This window comes from Rhinolophus hipposideros (genome assembly GCF_964194185.1).
Source record: "Rhinolophus hipposideros genome assembly, chromosome: 6".
Lineage (NCBI taxonomy): Eukaryota > Metazoa > Chordata > Mammalia > Chiroptera > Rhinolophidae > Rhinolophus > Rhinolophus hipposideros.
In genome coordinates, this window is record NC_138052.1 from 174,350 (window position 1) to 196,498 (window position 22,149).

The 22,149-nt window shown below is 35.1% G+C and overlaps 1 protein-coding gene across 3 annotated transcripts in view; it reads right to left on the bottom strand.

Moving 5' to 3' along the window:
- Positions 1–22,149, bottom strand: part of MAP3K2 (mitogen-activated protein kinase kinase kinase 2) — a 115,815-nt gene that overhangs the window by 23,457 nt on the left and 70,209 nt on the right. Inside the window, exons 2-12 of one of the 3 annotated variants that reach the window (XM_081052735.1) lie at positions 21,159–21,227; positions 17,533–17,651; positions 16,870–16,910; positions 15,393–15,492; positions 7,945–8,058; positions 7,489–7,576; positions 3,968–4,098; positions 3,000–3,079; positions 1,702–1,769; positions 1,432–1,524; positions 492–698 (exon numbers count right to left, since the gene is read on the bottom strand). In XM_081052735.1, coding sequence (XP_080908861.1) covers positions 492–698; positions 1,432–1,524; positions 1,702–1,769; positions 3,000–3,079; positions 3,968–4,098; positions 7,489–7,576; positions 7,945–8,058; positions 15,393–15,492; positions 16,870–16,910; positions 17,533–17,651; positions 21,159–21,165 — 1,048 coding nt within the window. In that variant the 5' untranslated portion in view covers positions 21,166–21,227. Of the gene's footprint in view, positions 1–491; positions 699–1,431; positions 1,525–1,701; positions 1,770–2,999; positions 3,080–3,967; positions 4,099–7,488; positions 7,577–7,944; positions 8,059–13,172; positions 13,259–15,392; positions 15,493–16,869; positions 16,911–17,532; positions 17,652–21,158; positions 21,228–22,149 lie in introns of those variants that run through there. The other 2 variants (XM_081052736.1, XM_081052737.1) reach the window with 2 other exon arrangements.

The window sequence follows — 22,149 nt, forward strand, 5'->3', positions numbered from 1 at the left end:
TTCTAGTCCTATTCCCACTCTTTCAAATAAGATATCTTCCATTTCAGCCCAAAATGAACTATTACCCAATTTCAGAACATGCCATGGCCTCCTGCACCTGTTACCTCCTTAACTAGTGAAACCTACTCACATTCCAGATCTAGACTAAATGCTATACTACAATTATTTCTCCACACACCATTCTCCTACATCTTAGAGATTGCATTTGAAATCTCAGTGCAGGAACTCAACAAGGATATGTGAAATGAACGAATGGATGACTAATTGGTAACAATTTTCCTGATAAAAGTGAAAGACAGAACGATCTAAAGTAACCAGCAGTAATGCTATGCTTATTCCTGACATTCCAACCACCTTTGAAAATACCATTTTTACCCCTTTGAGAAGCTGGTCTCACTGAGGCCTGCCTGGCTTAGTATTTATTCCTTTTGATACTGTAAAATTCTGCAGTTTCTGTTACATATTTCACTATACCAATTTCTATTACTTACAGCGGCTGGGTGGGCTGATGTCCATTACAGTCAAAGTAGGATTGTCTATGTCACTTCCCTTTCTTCTTACTCGACTATCATCATACTCTGGGGTAAAGATACTGCTTCCACTACTAGTGCTTAAGGAGTGATCAGTAGGACTGAAACTCACAGGAGACCGGAAGCTTGTCCCCTGGGTCCTTCTAGCTCTTGGAAAAGTTTTACGACCTACACATGAAAATATAATTATGTTAAAACTTTTATTAATATGTTGTAATTGAATTTATTTAAAATTTGTAACGTAAGGAACAGAAATTTGTCCTGTGACTAGGCAAAGAAACCAAAATAGGAATGATCATTTGACTGTATGTTTTAAACATAAGAATAGTATTTTTTTTAAGTTCAAGGAAATATCCTTGTTAATTATGAGTCATGAAGTCAATAATGAAAATACAAGGAAGAAAATAGGTGAAAACAGAAATGAAAAGTAGGGAAAAACAAACAGGCTCTGAATATAAATTCACATAATCTCTTATGTTAAAACATACACAGATACATTTATAAAATCATAGAACTCCCTCACTTTGGGATAAAAAGGAGAAAAACCGTATTTTACTCTCATTTCCAATAATGATTTAAAATATAAAACAAAAATTGGGAGGTTTATAGGTTACAATATTATGAATTTCATCCAGGAGTAACTTTCTAATTAATATCATTTATAAATTACTCCTTGTCTCCTAAGGGAAAGAGAAATATTATGAGGTAAATTGGTACAAAGCTAAGATGTTAGTATAGTTTTAGTTAGGACCCAATTTCTTTAAAAAACTTTAGACAGAAAACTAAGTGATTCAGGAACAAATTTATTTCTAATGGTATTTAAATATGCAATGTTTATTTTCATTGATAATTTTCTAGAATTTTCACAAACTGTTCTTGTGGTCTAATTGCCAGCACTTACCATCATTATAGTCTTGATGGCGATATGAAACATGATACCTTCTTGGATATGTCCCTCCTTTTCCAAATTTCTCAAAGATAGGGTTATCATAGCCTATTAAGACACATAAGAAACTTGTATGTTATTAAAATAAAAGTCAAATATCTGTAATGATGAAAAACACATTTACACATTTTTATTTGATTTAAAAAGAAATTCCCCTTTCCCCATCAGCTAAAACATTATTCAATGACATAAACATTAAAACATTTAGAATGTAGACAGTCTAACCTGAAAATTCCTGATGATTATCTGGGTAGCTCTGTGCCCTAGGCATTCGTGATTTTGGATAGCTTTCTCTAAAAGTAGAAAATATCACAATAAATTAAGAGAAAATATGCAAATATGATATTAAAAAGTATTTATACAATAACAATATCTATCTGTACGTATGTATGGAGACATTACACACACACACACACACACGCACAAATACACCCAGAGGCATTCACTCTGAAATGTTAATGTAAATGAAAAAAGAGAAATTTCTTAAACATTTATTTGGTATATGCAGGCAAAAAGCCTGGCTTTTAAAATTAACTCGTAGAGTACAGTGGTAAAAATGGTACGCTTTGCAATTACAGGTGTTTGGAAATACCTGTGTTTCAGTCCTAGCTGACACTTCACTAGCTGTTGCAACCTTGGCAAATCACCTTTCTAAGACTGTTTCCACATTTATACAAAGGAGATAATTTCCAACTCAAACATATTTATTTCACTCCCATTACTCTTTCCCTGAATTTCCTGAATGTTTTAAAAGTCTATCTTGAAGTAGACATGGGCAACGACAAAGGTTTCAACATGTACATGGTAACAGAGAAGTCAATGCATGTTCCCATACAATATTAGTCCCATTTTCACAATTTGCTTTCATAGAGCAATCCCAAAGGACATTAAACAGATAAAGACTAATAAATATATTGACTGTGTGCTACAGGTGAACGCTGTCCTGAGACCAGGAGAAAGGGACAAGCGTGCGCATAACAATTCAGTTGCAACTTGACCCACTTTACATTCCTGAACAGCTATTTCACAAAACACAAGCACTTCAATTTTAAATCACAACCAACACACTGGGCCACAACTGCCAAGCATGTAAGTTATTTATAACTGGGTGCTAGAGAGAACATAATCCTCAATAGGTGAAACAACTCAAACCATCTCCAAAACCAAACATATTAATACAAAATTTGATAGTAGTTTTGCCAACAGTTTTAAAAGTAAACTTATATAAATTCTAAGCTTGCACTTAGCTTCAAACACATAATTTTGGTAAGCAGAAATACTCAAAATATTATATTCAGATACCATTTTAACTAATAATGATACTAAGCCCCATGAAGTTAAGGGATTTATCCAAACTGTTAACAGAATTCATTTGTACTAAGTATAGGCAAGTATCAATTACACTCCTCTGAATGTAGCACAAGAGTTGATAATTAAACATACTATATATACATATATGTAAATGTATATATATGCATATTTATCCACATATATTAAAAAACAAAAGGTACAATCAATATTACCCATCCAAAGGACTATCAAGTGATGGACAACTTCCTGAGCCAGAATTTTCAGGGCTGCTTAAAGATAATGGGTCCAGCATCTGGAAAAATAAGAGTTCCGCCATGATTTGATGTGATATAACCAGAAGTTACTGTTTTAAAAACAGCTTTATTGAGCTGTAATTGTAGCTTAATAAAGCTACATATAACGTAAAATTCACACATTTAAAGTGTACAAATCAATGGTTTTTAGTATATTGAGGGTTGTGCAACCCTTACCACACTCAGAATACTTGTAGTACCCAAACAGAAACTCCATATCCAACAGCAGTCACCCCCCACTTACTCATGTTTAAATGTCTAAACTGTAGTTGTCCCTTGTAGGTATGCTACAACGTCAAATTTTTTAAGACAAAAATATTCTTTCTCTATGGACTATTAGCTAAATAATTTCACATAATTCTGCTTACTGAAAATTGAACAAAGGTCCTACCCAAATTGAGAGTAATGACACAGTGACGGCTACATTATTAGGAAATGTTAACTGCAGTAGTATAAGCAGCCAATGTAACATTAAGGAAACAACAGCAACTCTATGGAAATACTTCAATACTACAAAACTTTTTTTAAATGTTTTAGAAAGTTGATAAACCTCACTTTCACGAAGTCACATATTTGTAGTTTTACTGTATCTTCCAAATGTTAATTTAAAAATCTGAATTAATCCCAGGATTACAAGTACACGCATTCATTTATTAATGGATGAGCAACATGTCAGTCTCATTCCAGCTTTCTTTATACATGAATGCACACAGGCACATGAAAATTAGTGGGCATTTTCCTACATTTTTTACAATTTTGTTCACTTAAGAAGTAAGATATGGGGTTAGAGAAGAGGTCACACACACACACACACCCCTGCCAAACCACAATGACCTTGACAACATCCCTTTAAATGACATGAAAAGCCACCTGCAACTTTTGCTTACTTGGTCCATGCTCTCTGGAATGAACTCTCCTTCACTGTTAATACTGGTGAATGACCCATTCCGGGCAACCTGGTGTAATTCATCTGGAATGTATCCTGGGGGAGGGGAGCTTCGATCTCTACTAGTGGGACCTAAAAGGAGGAAATTACATAATTTTATAAATATCAGCATGGACCACATTTTTGTTTTAATGAAATATACCCACAGAATTTTTGGACAACTGTACCAGTAATTTTAGCAACTAAAACCCAGGTTTTATTAAAATTTATCACAACATTCGTGTCTGCAAAGCTTAAAATGTTTTTATAACTTTCTAAACTCTCACCTTACTATAATGACTAACCTCAATGTAATATTTATTTACACTTATTAGGTGGTATGTTCTTCTGACTGCTGACAACTGCATTATAGAGTTGATAATACAATAAAGATTTTTAGATAGATGCCACTGCTTCTCAATTTCCAGAGGTCACTTGTACCCAGGTATGTTACCCTTTAACGTAATTTACAGAAGGCATCATGATGCAGTGGAAAGAATATCGGCTTTAGAGTTAGACCTAAGTTTAAATCCCTGTTCTAGTTATTTATCATCTGTGTGCCTTGGGGAAAGTTATCCAATCTCCATGACCTGTTTCCACACCTGTACACATGCAACTAAATGCCTTCTTTGCGAGGGTAGTGATGGTGAAATGATTCACAATGACCATATGCTCTGTACACTGGACGCCATGATGTCCTTTCCATTCCCGCTCATGATCCTTGGAAACCTGAGGTAAGACGGCTGCTTAATCCTTTAGTCCATACTGAAAGTGTGTTCAATTTGGAGTCCTGCATTTTATTCTTGGGTACTTAAAATTAGGTTTTTGTGGCAAGCCACATTCCTGGAATTTAAATTTCTTCCTAGTTTAGAAAATCAGAGCATCTAATATAATCAATCACTTAATTTCTCATTAGTCTATAATCCACTAATCATCTAATCAATCACTTAATTTCTCATTAGTCCACTGTATCTTTACCTGGTTTTATAGAAATAATGCTATGTTTATTAATACAATTCCCCCCCTTTGCTCCTAATTTTTTGAAATTAAACTATAAAAAAGATCAAGGGAAGGTATGTGAGCATTGAAAGTTCAGGTCAGGTTTAAAGCAAAAAAGGTTTCTGCCTTAGGTAAAGGAGTCATTGTATGTATATGCCAGCATTTCTTAGTGATAAGATAGGGAGAAAGAGAATAAAATGATTACCAAAAAGTGTGCATAAAAGATTATTTTCTACACTTGCCTCTAAAATGGTTAAGGATTCAACTGTAAGCCAGGCATTGCTTTAGGCTCTGTAAACACTATGATTCCCATTGTCCCTAACAGTTTTATTCCTTCCGTATAGACTTCTTTAAAAAAGAAAACCAACATATTCATTACTAAAGGGAGATAGGGTAGAAAAAGGCTATGAACATTTCTTCATCTCCTTACTTGATAACCCATATTTTTAAGAATGGTCAAGACCTCCATGCTAGCATATACTCCCATCCCAAAGGAAGTTTTTCCTCCCGCTATCTCTTACAAAACTAATTAAAAGGAATAACTGTCAGTAGATAAGGAAAAAAGACAATTGTCATATCTATCAAAGCCATTTCAAGTTTAGAGAGGTGGCAATAGAAGTCCAGTAATTTTATACTTTACAATTTCCAGTTTCTTCTTACCCTGGCAGTGAAGTCAAACAACAAGAATATTAGTAGAACAAGAGTGAGGCGTTCAATACAATTTTAATTCAAAATAAATTTAAAATGTCAATTTAACTAGTGCATTTAGCTTGTTGTGTCTAATGTAACTAAAATGAATTGACAACTTTTTACTTTAAAATGATAGTATGTACTATAATGTGATAAGGAAAGGGAATAGAGTGTATAATTAATAACAGTCATGTTTTCCAGTTTGAAAAGCAAAATGTACTTTAAAAGCATTCTCTCAATTTATTGCTACAACAACCTAATGATTTAAAGATGAGGGCAAAATTACAATCCCAGGTTAGAGAGCTGGAATTGGAATTCAAGTATCTCTAATGTTCTCTCATCAATTTTTAAATTATATCAAAATATATCCTAATGAAGACAACCAATTTTTATTTTACTTGTATGTTATCTCCATTGCTCACATTTTCAGTATTTCTAAAACCAAAAGTAGGACATATGTAAGACTGACACTTAGAAGGAAAGTCGTAGAAGAAGTTTTTCCAAAACAGAAGATAACAGACTGTTTTGGTGGTCCACAGGCTAATTTAATCTTTTCTTTCATTATTAACAGTTCTCTTGTTACCATCTTAGATTCCCACTCACATCTCTTACTCTGCTCCACTCTCCTCCTTCCTTCCTGTTACCTGTTGTGCCTCTTTTTCTACTCCCCCCTGGGAATCCATCACTCAAGTATGTTTTCACGCTATCTTTAATGACCACATACACTGCCCCATGTGTTAAAAACATTTATACCAGTGGTTTTTGAGCAATATAATGCTCTTATCATATAAAAATGTACATTATCAATGTTTTACACAAATGGAAGAAGATACACAATACTGGGGAGTTTGGAGCACCTTTGCCCAGCCCAGACCCTTCTAACAGGCCTCCTTTAAAACAACAGCACACAGGATCCATTTCTCTTTATACCATAAGCTTAATTATAACAGTATACTATTAATGACAAAACTGAATACTAATTAATAATAAAGCATAATCTGGATACTTTTGTCCCGTCTTCTTCCACCTCCCTCCCCCCTCCCTGCAATCCAGTAGCCATTGTTTCTCAGTCTAGTTGTGTAGGACACAGGTCCCTGGCCCATGCTGATATTATGAGCCTTGTGCTCCTCGGCTGAGGCATTCGGTCACCTGTCCTCGGTTAGCCGCTCACAGCAGCTCTCGCAGGCTGACTGCCGGCCACTCAAAATGGCCTCCGGCCACTCATGGCAGCACACGATAGCCCATGATAGCACACAGCAGCCCAGCTCCAGGGAGAGCCATTGTTCACAATCTTAGCTGTAGAGGGCGCAGCTCACTGGCCGATGTGGGAATCAAACTGGCGACCTCAGCATTAGGAGCGCTGCGCTCCAACCAAGTGAGCCACCGGGCCGGCCCAATCTGGAGACTTTTAGCAATGCATATTCCGATAGCATTCTTGGTATTAACTAAAACTTAGCGAAAGGCTTATGAACTTAGTCCATCCATTAACTTTAATATATTAAAATACTTCTTTTAAGTTTTTCCCTCCAGTTTATTTGTATAGTTAAAATTTCTTTGAGTAATTTGAATTTGTTAAGCATTAAAATACACTGTAGGTATATAAAGAAAAAAATAAGCTGGAGATTGCTAGTCCTGTAAAACTTGACATAATTTTTTAAGGAACAGATACTAAAACATAATTAACCAAAATAAATTACAAAGTATAGAGATAGGCTACTATTTATCAGGGTTATGTTCAGGTGTTGAAGGATGGAGAAGAAACCCATTTCATGATTCAGACGCTAGCTTTCTTACCTATTACAGAAAGCCGTTTTTTCCTCTCTGCTCCAAATACTGTGTTATCTAAATCTTCTAGTGATGGCAATGGTTCTAAATTAGCAGCCTACAAAGGAAAAAGGATGGTTAATGCTATTTTTCCTCTTTAAGGCTTGAAACAGAATCCTCTCGCCTACCAAAAACAACTGAGATGTTCTTACCGTTTGTGAGTCTTAACAAATCTACTCTGAAATTTTAGAATAATTCTTCCTAAGATCTGTTTTTATTAGTTTCATATGTATGGTACTTGTAATTTTGCATGTACAGTTTTGAGAAGCAAGGATATTAACCTACAGCAATTACAATGTGTAAATTTACATTTAATCATATGAAAATATCAATGATTATAGAATGTAACTATGTTTCATATATTGATTTTTACAAGCATACAGGTATGAATCCTATAATCCTTACTGAAAAAATCCCAATTCATACCTGTGTACTTCCATTTATTACAAGCAATATCTTGAGGCTCTTCATATGAATACTACGATCCAGCAGTTCCACAGCTTTGTCCAAGTCATCTTGAGTAGTTAATGGAATTACCAACTAAACAAAAAAGGACATTAGGAATCATGCAGCCATCTCACCAGACCTATCCCTTCCAGAAACATCTCCATTACTATGGAATTATAAATCTCAAAATACCTTGCTCTTTGACTTGTCAGTATAATGAAATTCTGAATGAATATATGTATCTAGATTGTTTTGTTCTACTGATCCTACCACTACTAAAATCACAGAATAAATATGAACTTTTTTGCGTTATTGATCATTAAATTTTTCTGGAAAATACATTTAAAGATTTTCTAGGGTATTTCCATAATATTGCTAAACTTAAGTTATAGTATCTTTACCGCCAAACTGCATTAAGGAGTACACACAAAAACTAAAAGGTATAATCTATAAAATAAAAGGTACAATCTTTCATCTGCACTGATGAAACTTTCATTTTTTTTCAGTAGTAACCACTGATTTGCATTCTCACTAGGTGTGCTTATCAACATACCAGATACAATGATCATCTGTGACAGACGTAATGGAGGGGCTCAAATCTCTGACCCTGGTGACCACTACACTCTAAAACAAATAAGCTAAGTGAGTCAGCCATCCATGGTGAATCCTGAATGTGGAAATCTGCTTTCATTAGTCCTCTCACAGATCAGACATTATAAAGGATAAAAGTACCTGGGAGGTCTATGAGAACAAGCATGATTCATACTATTTAACAAAATCAAAATACATTTTTTTAAATGTAGAATTACTAGTTTAAGATGACTCTGTCAATAATCTTCAAAGTACATTCCATTTCATTGAAAGGACAAAATGAAAACAAGTGAACTCATACGCCACACTTGTTAGCCTGTCCCAATTAACACAGTACACAAGCCATTCAAATGCAAAGGCCTATGATTTGATATCAGGTATCGTGATACCTCCCACTTTGTTCTTATTTCTCAAGATTGCCGAGGCTATTCGGGGTCTTTTATGGTTCCATATAAATTTTAGGATTATATGTTCTATTTCTGAGAAAAATGTCATTGGTAGTTTGATAGGAATTGCACTGAATGATATATTGCCTTAGGCAGTATGGACATTTTAACTATATTAATTCTTCTTATCCATGAGCATGGTATGTGTGTCCATATATTTGTATCTTCTTTAACCTCTCTCCTCAGTGTCTTTTAATTTTCTGAGTACAGGTCTTTTACTTCTTTAGTTAAATTTATTCCTAAGTATTTTATAGTCTTTGAAGCAATTGTAAATGGGATTGCTTTTTTAATTTCTCCTTCTGATGTTTTATTACTGGTATATACAAGTGCAACTGATTTCTGAATATTAATTTTGTATCCTGCTACTTTACTAAATTCATCTATCAGTTCTAATAGTTTTTTGATAGTCTTTGGGGTTCTCTATATATAGTATCATGTTTTCTGCATATAATGACAATTTTACTTCCTCCTTTCCAATTTGGATGCCTTTTATTCTTTTTCTTGTCTGATTGCTGTGGCTAGAACTTCCAGCACTATGTTGAATAGAAGTGGAGAAAGTGGGCAACCTTGCCTTTTTCCTGATCTTAGGGGGAATGGTTTTAGCTTTTCCCCATTGAGTATGATGTTAGCTGTGGGTTTATCATATATGGGCTTTATTATGTTGAGATATGGTTCCTCTATTCCCACTTTGCTAAGAGTTGTTATCATAAATGTATGCTGGATTTTATCAAATGATTTTTCTGCACCTACTGATATAACCATATCGTTTTTATTTTTCATTTTGTTAATGTGGTGAATCACGTTAATTGATTTGCTTGCAGATATTGAACCACCCCTGCAAAACCAGGGTTGAATCCTACTTGATCATGGTACATGATCTTTTTAATGTATTGCTGAATCGGTTTGCTAATATCTTGCTGAGAATTTCTGCATCTCTGTTCATTACGGATATCGGCCTGTAGTTTTCTTTTTTTGTAATGTCTTTGTCTGGTTTTAGGATCCGAATAATAGTGGCCTCATAAAATGTGTTTGGGAATCTTCCCTCCTTCTGGATTTTTTGGAATAGTTTGAGGAGAGGTTGGTGCAGTCACTATGGAAATCAGTATATCAAAAAACTGGAAATGTTACTACCTTATGACCCAATAATTCCACTCTTGGGTATCTATCCAGAGAAATCCAAAACGCTAATTCGAAAAAATATATGCACCCCTATGTTTATTGCAGCACTATTCACAATAGCCAAGACATGGGAACAACTGAAATGCCCATCGGTAGATGACTGGATTAAGAAATTGTGGTACATTTATACAATGGAGCCAGCCATAAAGAAGCCATAAAGAAGGAAACTTTACCATTTGCAATGATATGGATGGACCCTAGAGAATATTATGCTAAGTGAAATAAGTCAGACGGAGAAAGACAAACGCCATATGATCTCACTTATATGTGGAATCGAAAGAACTGAATAAATGAGCAAACTAAACAGACATAGTCTCAGAGATATAGAGGAAAAACTGACGGTTGCTATTTGGGAGGGCGGTGGGGATGAGGGAGAAGGTGAGGGGATTAGAAAGCACAAATTGGTAGTCACAATATTGCCACGGGGATATGAAAGACAGTTTAGGGGATATAATCAATAATGTTGCAAAGATTTTGTAGGGTGTCAGATGGGCACATGTCTTATTAGGGAGACCACTTCATGGACAGGATAGATGCCTGACCACTGCGCTGTACACCTGAAGCAGAAGCTAAGTAAGTAATACTGACTGTATAGTCACAGGATGTGGAGTACAGCATAGGAAATAGAGTCAATGGAATTGTAACAGCTATATATGATGTCAGAGGGGTATCGATTGGGAGAGGGGGGTTATCACTTGGTGAGGGGTATAAATGTCTAACTAGTACATTGTTTTGCACACCTGAAACTAATAAAAAAAAGTAAAAAAAAAATGCAAAGGCCTAGGTTCTGTGTTTCCCCGAAAATAAGACCTAGCTGGACAATCAGTTCTAATGCGTCTTTTGGAGCAAAAATTATATTAAGTAAAATAAGTAATAAATAAGACCCAATCTTATTTTACTATAAGACCAGAATGTAAAATAAGACCGGGTCTTATATTAACTTTTGCTCCAAAAGACGCATTAGAGCTGACTGTCCGGCTAGGCCTTATTTTCAGGGAAACACGGTAGTTTTGGGTCCTCTTTAGTAAAAATGCCTCAAAGACAAGGACCCCCCCCCCCACACACACACACACATATCAGCAATTAACAGGAGCACAGCAAAGAGCAACATTTGAAAATATTGTTTAATAAGTATCACAGGATGAAAACTTCATCTGAAACACACACCCTAGCTGACATGGTGTGCATTCATTCTCTGCAGATTTCTTTATGAAAAAGATTCCTTGTTTTATGAAAGGCTGTCAGACACAAATACAGCAGGTCCTGATGTCATAGAAACTTACTCTTGTTTATATCAATTAGTCTATGGTAAAACTGGTTTCATTTTAAGTTGTTTTGCACCTGTCGACATTAAGTGAGGACTCGCTGTATGAAATAGAACTAATATGAATTTCATCATACACTCTTCTTACATCTACTCACTCTGTACTTGAAATTATATTCCCAATTTCTGTGTGTAGTTAATTTTATATTATTACAACTTACCAGCTAACCAGACCTTTTCCTCTATGAAGAAAATTTTCTAATTAAAAAAAAAGTATTAACTGTTTGGTATCATAGAACAAGCCTGATCTACTTAACTAAATTATCTTCATTATCCTGTCAATTATGAACTATATTGGTACATTTTGTTCCTATCTTTAATATTCTTTTAAATTATATTTTAAGTACTAAAAAGCATTTCAAAGCAATGACAGGGATTGTTCTGCCAATATTTCATTTGAAGGGAAAACCTGAATATTTACTTTTACTACATACTTATTTATAATGGGGATGTTAACTTCTCTGAGATACTGTGTTGCTCTTAGGAGAAAAGACACTTGTTTAGATCCCAGTAACAAAATATTACTATATATGATTTTGCTCTTCTTCAGTCGGCTATCGTGAAATCTGAACATTCTGGAGGAATGCCTGGAGCGATAGCTTGGACTACTGCCTATGGTTCTGATGTGATCCCTTGTTTGTTCTAAGGTCACTCACATATTACAAATTTTAAAATGAGAACTAAGAGTCAATTACTAAATAAACCACACAATGTTTTCCTGCTCGATGGAATTCACTTTAGCCTCATTCATGAAATTGATTTCCCTCTGGCTTATTATTGATAAATCAGTTGTATGTTAATATAAATCCTTTCTGGAAAGGAAACTAAAATTTGAGTTTAAAAACGCACTAAATAGAACCTAAGTTTGAAAGAAGTGAATTATCTTCCTGACTTTACACAGTGGAACATGAAAATAGTCCATAAAAAGATTTTCCTCCTCCCAGCTAAACAGGAACAACCTGAGAAAACCCACCTACTTTGCCTGCACACCCCTGCCTCTCTCCCCAACGTAACATACACATTGACACATACACACATGACACTTTATTAAATAAACAGCAGCCCAACTGACAAATCCAACCAATCCCAGCTTAAATTTCCTGGTTGTTTCAATTCTGGAAAACTAGAAGTTTATAAAATAACAGTTCTTTAGAAAAGAAAAATTTATATGCACTAGAAAAGATACTGATAGAACTGGAATAACAAGCAGTATAAATAAGTTTTCGTTTGTCCACAGGTTCACAACACTAATATTCCTTATAAGTTATTTCCTAGTACCCCCAGTATCTAACGGCACGCACTGAGTGGGTCACGATGTGAATTAAGACATGGTTAATTCACAGAATCACACATTCTCACAAAATCTCTGTAATTTCACCTTAATGCCTCCTATACCACTGTGGGGACAGTCACAGAGGGCGGTTTCCAGGCTCTTGGCCTGGCATGGGTAGGTGCTGGCTCGGGTAGTGAATGACCATCAACTGTGATTGGTTGGCCATCAGCTGTAACTGGTTAGCCAATTGGCTACTGATGTAACTGTGGGGCTGCGTTGATCAGTTGGTTGGTTGGCAGGCAGAGAAGTGAATGGCGGACTGCGGATCGTGTGGCTACTACTGTGTGTGTCTCCCCCGGCTGCCAGAGAGAATATAGTGGTATGACTCCCCTACCTATGGCTCCGTGGGTGCTCCTTTTTGGCCTCACCATATCCTGCATTCTTATGTGGGGAGTGGGACCAGAAGCCACGCAGGCCGCCCTGCAAGACAAATGGTGCAGCAAGCAGGCTACCGCACAAGACAACCACATTCCTGCCAAAAGGCCAAAGATATAATGGCAGAACCACTCCCAGAAATCTTTCAGAAAGCATGAGACAAAGAAACTAAAAATGGAGACATTTTTCTATTTTTAGAAATGGGAGAGGGTTCCTGAAACTACAGGTCAAACAATTTGATGTCAGTCCCCAGAAAATCCTACTAAAAATTATATAAACAAATTGGGAGAACTCAGCAAACAAACTGTAATTCTAGAATTAGAACAAGTACAGTATGAACACAAATGTCAAACTAACATCATTTTTCTTGATAGACCTATTTAGGCTGGTAGATCAAGACAATATTGTAGTCTTAGTATTTGTTGGCATTTGAAAGTTGTCCATGATACAATTTTAGACCAAACAAAAACAAAAATGTATCTGGGTTCCCCTAGAATCGTACCATGAGATAGAGATTCAAGTTCAAGTCTGTTTATACGGAAAGAGACACTAGAAAATAGTGGAGGAGAATGGGGAAGACAGGGAAGAGAAGGAGACCCATAAAGAATGTATTATCCAGCAAGTTATTGCTGTGGCAAGTGGAGCCTATCCATCCCCACCTCCCACCCCATCCAGAGCTTCATCTCACAGCCACTCGCCACCCCCAATATGTACTTCTGCCTGGATCCTAGAAGCCATACCCCTATAAAGCCGTCAGTCTCAGGAGCTGGCAGTTGTAAATCAGGCCAGCACAAACAGAAATAGTAAGTGCCAAGATAAGGCCAGACAAGAGGTGTTCATGGTTAACTGAAAGCCACAAAGTATTTGAAAAATAAAATTTTAAGGTATTACTATAGTATAGTACTGATCATTTTGTTCAGGGATATTATCTACTTGAATACGGAATTTTTATCAAAATTTTTTGTTTTCAGCTGTAAGTGGTTTCTTTAGACAAGCTACATTAGCATATTTTGCTTTAAATTAACAATTCATTTGAAAATCTAATATTTTCAAATATTTGTATTTGCACAATGTTCTACATTTGCAAAGCAATTTCACGTTTTCTAAAATTAATTTTTACTCAGTTTTGCACTGTCACTCCATTCCCACTGGCAATTTTTACACTCCTGAAACACAGAAATTTTTTCCATCTTAGGACTTCTGCACTGCTCTCTGGCTGCTTTCTCTATCAGGAATGTTCATCCCCTCAAACTCTGCCAGGTTGGCTTTTCATGCTTTAAGTCTCAGTGTCAAACATCACCACCTCAGCCAGCCCACCCTTAGTACTATCGAAACAGAAGGCCTGCTGTCCTCGCCTTTATTCTTTATCACAATACTTGATGCATTTCCTTCAAAAACTTAATATATCTGAACAATTCATGAATTAAGTGTCTCACAACTGTCTATAAAGTCCATGAGGGGCTGCAATTCCTAAATTGAATTTGCAAGTTGAATTTGCATTATAACTAGCAAATTCAACTAGTATTTTCTGAGGGAGGAAAAGCAGTAACAAATTAACCAGTTACCTAAATTGTCCTGCAAAATTTTAAGACCTCAAGATCTTGCTATCTCACAGGATCTGAAAGAAACCTCAGACATCATCTAATCCAATCCACATTTTACAGAAGATTCAAAAGGGGTTTCCCCAGAACACAGAGCTCCCCAGGGCTAGGGCGAGCCCTTAAGATCCTGTACTAACTCCCAAACATAAACATAATGATCTAGTCATGTCTTAACCAACATGAAAATAATCCTGTAAGTTTTAACTAAACTGTCTCACTGCTAAAGCTCTATTGTCTCTGTAGCCAAGTCTAGAGCATGAGAAAAGACAGTTTATCAAAAAAGTACACAAAGTAAAAATAAAACATAAATAAGCAGCAAACTTCTAAGTAACACATATATTTCTTCATTTAATAGATTCTCATTCAATTATTTTCACAATAGCAGCTTTTAATATTTTCGACAATGGAAAGAAATCCATTTTAATCAGTTAAAATTTACAAATTTAATTGTGCCTATTCCTTTAACATACCATATCCTTATCAATTCCCGAACAAAAGCACAACAATCCTAAAACCTCTGAAAATGAACATTCTACTTTCCAAAACAAGAACTACTGAAAGTTAAACGTTATGTTTACCTCATTATTGGTATAATGTAGATCCATAGGCTGTCCAAAGGCAATTTTAGCTTTAGACCTCAGATCTTCCAGTTTAACTGGTCTGGGGAACTGGAGGATTCTATATAGACAGAATTTTTAAATATCTTATTGTCTTGGGCATAAATAACATACTTGCAACAGTTATCTCTTGGGTAGAAAAATTAAAAATTAACTAAAAATGTAAATAATCACTTGGCTTGAATACTACACAATGGCTCCTTTTTGATCAAGTGTACTAATTCTCAACACAAAGTTCAAAAACTCTGAAGTTTGTTCTACTAAAAATTATAAAAAGCAAATTCTCAAAACGTTCTTCAATGTAATGCAATGAAACTATTAAAAAGTATAAAGTCATTCTTTGGTGATTCAAATTTTGATTTCTGTACCCTTATCAATTCAACATTTTTGAGTTCATATATATCATACCCCCCATATAGAAGCATACCCCCAATATAAATATTTTTACAGGATTAAAATTTTTAAATTTCAGTATTTTCTTCCTATATCACAAAGGACTGGCCTGTGCTGCCCCTGGAAGCAGGCATCTAAGTTTGGAGACTACTACACCAGATTGTAAGCTCTGTAAGAGGAGGGACTATCTGTTTCACTCACTTTATTCCTTCACGGCCCAGCAGTTAGAAAGTACTAAATAAACAGTGTTCCATGAATGAAAAAAAAAAAAACAACTGAGAAAATATCCATAAAAGAATTGTAAATAGAAAACAACTGTATTGGACAGCACTTTTATGGTATATCTGGTATATCCCATTTTTTTTTAACATCTCTGTGTAAAATATTTTTACATTTCAGGTTATATGTTTTGTGGGCCGTCTTTCATCAAATTAATTTAGAAACACAAATAACAGAAGTGAAATCCCATATTGTCCAACTCATATTAGACCTTGCTAGCAATCCTGTGGCTAACCACAGCCCCCCACCCCACTGCTGTACTGAGATACAAATGCCGGTGGAAAGCTAGGTTTATACCTCGCTAAATAATTTACAGTCCCCATTCTAACTCACTGTCCTCGATGTTACTAACTCAATACATGTCTTATGATTGCAGTCTCTAGAAAATAATCAAAATTGTGAATATTAAGTCCACATACATAAATTCTGTATAGTATCCGAAGCAATGATATAATTATGAAAGAGAAATGTATTTAATTTCCACTGAGTGAAAATAAAAGAAATTATAATATTTAATGGCTGCATTATCCAGGGATCTTATTTATTTCCTAATATTGCAAAGTAAAAAACATTTATCATTTCTAATGCTTAGCCTGAATTTTGACAGATTCTATCTTAAATCTAAATACATGTTACACATTACCAAGGACTATTCCATGGACTAAGCCATGAACCTTCATTAAAATATAGAAAGAACCTCTAACGACTTTAACAAGGAACACATTTAATTAAATCAATAAACTGAAATGTATGTTTCTTTCCTTACCGTTTTTCTCCTCTGTGTTCAAATTTGACTCGGACATCATTCTGTAATGAAATGATAAACCTTTTCAGAGATCAGATAAAATTTCTAGGATTTCTAAATCATTTTTTTCTTTGTCATTTAAAATACAGCAGAAGTGGAAGGAGGTTTCATTTTCAGCGTCAACTACAATCAATTGACAGTGTCTGCCAAAGAGCTGAGTTGAGAATTACATTGCTGAATCTGCGTTCAACAGGAAAGATCACCCCCATCTATTAGTGATGGCATCATGGGTATGAGACATTTGCTAATCCTTTTTCAGGGAAATATTAGAATACTATATTTCCATTTTTCATTCCAAAAAATTTTTATCTACAAGAATCAAAGTGATCCTCGTTTGTAAATATACAGAATAGATTGTTTTAAATAAAAATAATTTGCTTATCTTAAGTGCTTTAAGAATGGATGAAATATCAGCTTCAGAGAGCAGTTACCACATTAAAGGAAACTACCTTTTTTTTTTAAACACATGACCTTATGGAAAAAATGTGTAACAAACCAAATATTTGATTCAGTAGTGTAAAAGCTCAACACTTTAAGCAAACCCTCTATAAGATCAGAATACTCAAAGGAAATAAATCATAGAACAACAATATGTAAATATGTAAATATTACCGAAACAAGTACCTGGTTTTTTGGTGATAATGACTTTGTTTTTCTCGTTTCCTGTAAGGATAATGCTGGTCGACTGGCCTTATGAAGAACAGCCAAATCTTGCATGATTGAGTTCAAAGCTTGCTGATCATCTAGGTTTTTAAAAAACAACATATACACAGAATTGCAATTTCAATGTATATTTATTATAGACATCAAACACAAAACTTATAATGAAATTTAATGCAAAAATTCATCTAGAACATTGTCAATGCCTACATATGTTATTTTTGTGAAATAAAAATTAATTATTTAAAAGCTAAAGGGGCGGCCGGACGGCCCAGTTGGTTAGAGCACAAGCTCTTAACAGGGTTGCCAGTTCAATTCCCACATAGGCCAGTGCTCTCCACAACTAGACTGAAAGACAACGACTTGGAGCTGATGGGCCCTGGAAAAACGGTGTTTCCCAATATCCCACCTCCCTCCAAAAAAATCTCTTTAAAAAAAAGAAACAAAACTAAGTGAAAGAATCATTAACCATAAACTTTTAATCTCTTCCAAATATATCAAAGATTTCTTTCCAGCCTATAAGCATGAGCCTCCTACTAATGCCAATTATATGCTCTCTAGAAAACTTCAAAACAATGTAACTGATTTTCACTAGTAAATCAATTTCACTAATAATAATCAACAATTGGTAAGTAAAGGAATTGAGGGACATTTTAAAATGTAGCCATTTTGATAAGTAATACTACTTATGTTCCAGGGTAGTAATAATTAAAACATGCTTTATCCTATAAGGAAAAATCATTAAAAAGAATGTGGAAATCCCATGGCTTCATCAGTCTTTCAAACATACAAATAGCTGACTTCGCTAATGTATTAATCTTTTATAACAATATATTCTGTTTTATAGTAAAACTATTTGCATATTAAAATGAAAATTAATGATTCCATGGGTTTATATTAATAAATTCCAGGTTTAGAGAAAATGTTATAATCCTTCACAAAGCATCCTTTGTAAAATAAAATTTCATCATAATGTTAGGTTAGCTGAACAGTAGTAAGTGAGCTGTTGGGTATAATATAATCACAACATGTGTGCTGTCTATGGGTCCAAGCCAGATTATGCCATTAATTGATAAAAATAAATCTTTCCTTGGCAAACAATATGGTGAGAATGATCTCAACTAGAATAAAATTGTCTGATGTAACCTTCCTGAGAAAGGAAAGAGTCTTAATTCTACACTGGGGAAAGAGGAACTGTAATACTTAAATGTATCTATGTTTCATTTTCTTAATTAGAAAAAAACTTAACTTGAATTTAGGCATTTTCACATGTTTAATATCACACTACCAAAATAAATAAATGCCTGGGAAGGATTTAACTTTTATCACATTTACATAATACTATTTTCCTTTTTTTAAAAAAACAAAACTGAGTACTGTTCTCTAGGTGTTGTAGATATACAAAAATAAAGAGGGCCATTTGAATAAAAGTAACTCCTTAGAGAGATGACATACTAATAAAGGGCAAAGGGCAATTTAACTGAGTGCCTTCTTTTTCTGGCTTGAAGAAGAATCACATAGTAGATAAGTACCCAACAGGAAACTTACTTTGAGGAGGCTGACAAGATGTAAGCTAAGAAATGCACAGAAGATCAAGCCAACTGGCGTGCTGAGATACACCAAACCCCACGAGCACTATTCTAACAATTCTTATGCTGTTTTACTCTATTAAGAATCTCTGAAAAGAGTGCTGAAGGAAGGTACAATTTCCATTCCACCACCAACCTTAATAATAAAGATAAGTGTATGCCTTTAAAAAAAAAAAAAAAAGAATCTCTGTGGTGGCCATAGGTACTAGGCAGATTAGACAGGTTATAAATGCTTTAGGATCGTGAGTTGATCCAATAGGAAGTAAGGATGACCAGAGGATCCCAGGGTCTGACCTATAGTTGTACAGAAGCAGCAATGGGTTTCTGACACATGTTAAAAGGACATTTAGCTGAGCATAAAAACAGAAAATATTTGGAAAATAACTTCAAATAAAATCTTTTATTAGACATGTTTAATTAGATAACCTTATACGCTTATTCACTATACTTGAAAAATAATGACAAGAGAACATCCTAAATCAGAAATTCAAATATCTGTGACTCACACTTTTAAATAGTATGGTTTTCTGTGACTACCTTTGTACATGTTTTCAAGCAATGGCTGTTCTTTGTTCTGTTGCTTACTATAGTGAAGTATTTGAGTAGCATGGTAGAAATCAATTTGATTAACACACAGTTCAGATTGCAAGTAAGAGCGACTAACATGAAAAGTGGAAAGTAGTTCCTTAAAAGGATAGCCAGTTTGGAACTGGAGGTGAAGCTGGCAAGAAAGGAGAATGTGGACCACACGATGGCACTGCAGTCATGGTTACTCAGAGAAAATGGAAGAGAAATTTACAAAGTGGCTTACCACTTGCCACAAGTGAACTCTGAAAGTGTGCTAGCACACTAAAGAACATGGGCAAATTTAAGCTCTTTGGCCTATACACGTATGTGTGTGTGTGTGTGTGTGTGTGTGTGTGTGTATGAATGAATAGTACAATTTTTAAGCAAGCAATAGGAAAACTGTAACAAGACAAACATGGGCTAGTATACGTCAGAGTTAAGATATCAGTATCAGTCTAAATTTATAAACTTAACTTTCAACTACTTGTCAGTCCATTTTCCCCCATTTAGGATAGGGTGGGCCATTCGCACCATTTCTTCCTAGTATTTCCCCGTTCAATCCCTGCCTCACATTAGAATCCTCAATCCCAAGGAGAAAAGGAAAAAAGAAAACGAAGGTAAGGAAGAAAACAAATTAATATGTAAACTGAATACCCATAATCTATTCCCATTATTTAGTCTCCCTTTCCATTAACATTATAATACAACAGGATATTCACAAGAGTTGTAAAACATATCCTCCCTGAGCACCAATGATTTGCTGCTCTATTGTGTTATAAAAATTTTTTTATTTTTATGCTGCTATTTTTTTTAGTCTATCTATATTATTACATTGCTGGGTAATCATAACAATTAATTCCCAAGGACTTATTCAACCTTTAAAACTCAGGATAATTTATCAAGTATTCTTTCTGGCCATCAGACTCTAAGAAAATCACAATCTATCTTAACAGTTTATTTTAAATGTCCCTTCTATGACCTACATAAAATAGTCATTCCAAAACAGTAACAGTTAACACAAGGGCTTTAAATGAAAATCTATTAAATAAATAAATATAAAAAATTACATAAATCTATATAACAAAAAAGTTTGTCATACACACACAAAAACATTTTTCTCCCTCATTTTTCCTCCTTTTTCCACCTCCCCCTCACCCACTATGGTTCAAGCTGTTGTTTCTCAGTCTAGTTGTGTAGGACAGTTCCCTGACCCATGCTGGTGTTATGAGCCTTGCGCTACGCCCCCGGCCCCCCCCCCCCCCCCCGAAGCAGTCAGTTGGTAGAGGGCCCAGCTCACTGGCCCATGTGGGAATCAAACCAGCAACCTCGGTGTTAGGAACACGGTGCTCCAACTACCAGAGCCACCGGGCCGGCCTTTTCTCCCCCATTTTACCCTTTAATTATGGACAAAAACTTCCTTTAGTTTGAACTCACCCATCATGGCAACCAGCTCAACAATATGAAAATTAGGGAAATGGTTCTCCCATCAGCATTCTTTACTGCCTGAGTAGGTAAAAAGACACACATGTCAATAAATAAAAAGAAACAGAAGCAGCAGCGACACACATAAAGTCAGTTAAAAAAAACACTAAATCATTATTTTATATTATATTTAACTCAGTATTTTTCAGGTTCCTGTCTGTCTAAGCCAGAAAAAAGAACCAGAATTTTTGAGAGTCAGAAAGCTTAAGAGATGGATAATCTAATAAACTCATTCTTACAGAACGATGGCAGATATAATGATGAATAAAAAGGGACATGTTCAGAATCAAAAGTGAAGACAACAAAAACAAAAAAATCGACAAAAATTCTCTCTTCCATAAAAGAAAAAATTGCCAGAACCAACTTTTTTGGAACTCTGAAATTAACCAAAGACTTGCAGCAATCTAGGCAGCATTTAAGAATCTCAATAAAAAGTCTTAGGTGTTCTGACTTTCCCTATTATACTTAACTCTCCCCACCCCTACTCCCAGCTCCAAAGTATTAATAGCAATGTAAACCAACAGCCAACAGTCACCATGAAGATGAGCAGCCTGGAAATCACTGGAGAGGGCAGAATGGGACTGGAACGCCTTCAAAGTCCAATTCCCCTGAAACTGTCATATTTTACCTATCTAGCGGTTGGATGGTAGACCCCACTTAAAAGACTGTATTTATTTTACCTGATTCAAAGTTCTTACAGTTCTTGGGGTGTTGGTTGAAACCAATAATTGCCTAATTATTGCATTATCTCAACCGTCTTAGGAAGGGGAAAACAGTTGGGACAAACACTAGGTTAACAAAATTTTTCTTTTTTTTAGGAAAGCTGAGGAATGAGATGTCAATACATAGCTTTGAAAAGCTCCAACAGATTCCTGGGGATCAAGAAGTCACACAAATATCCATGCCGTTGCATACTCAAGAAAGGCCCAGACTTTCATCTCTG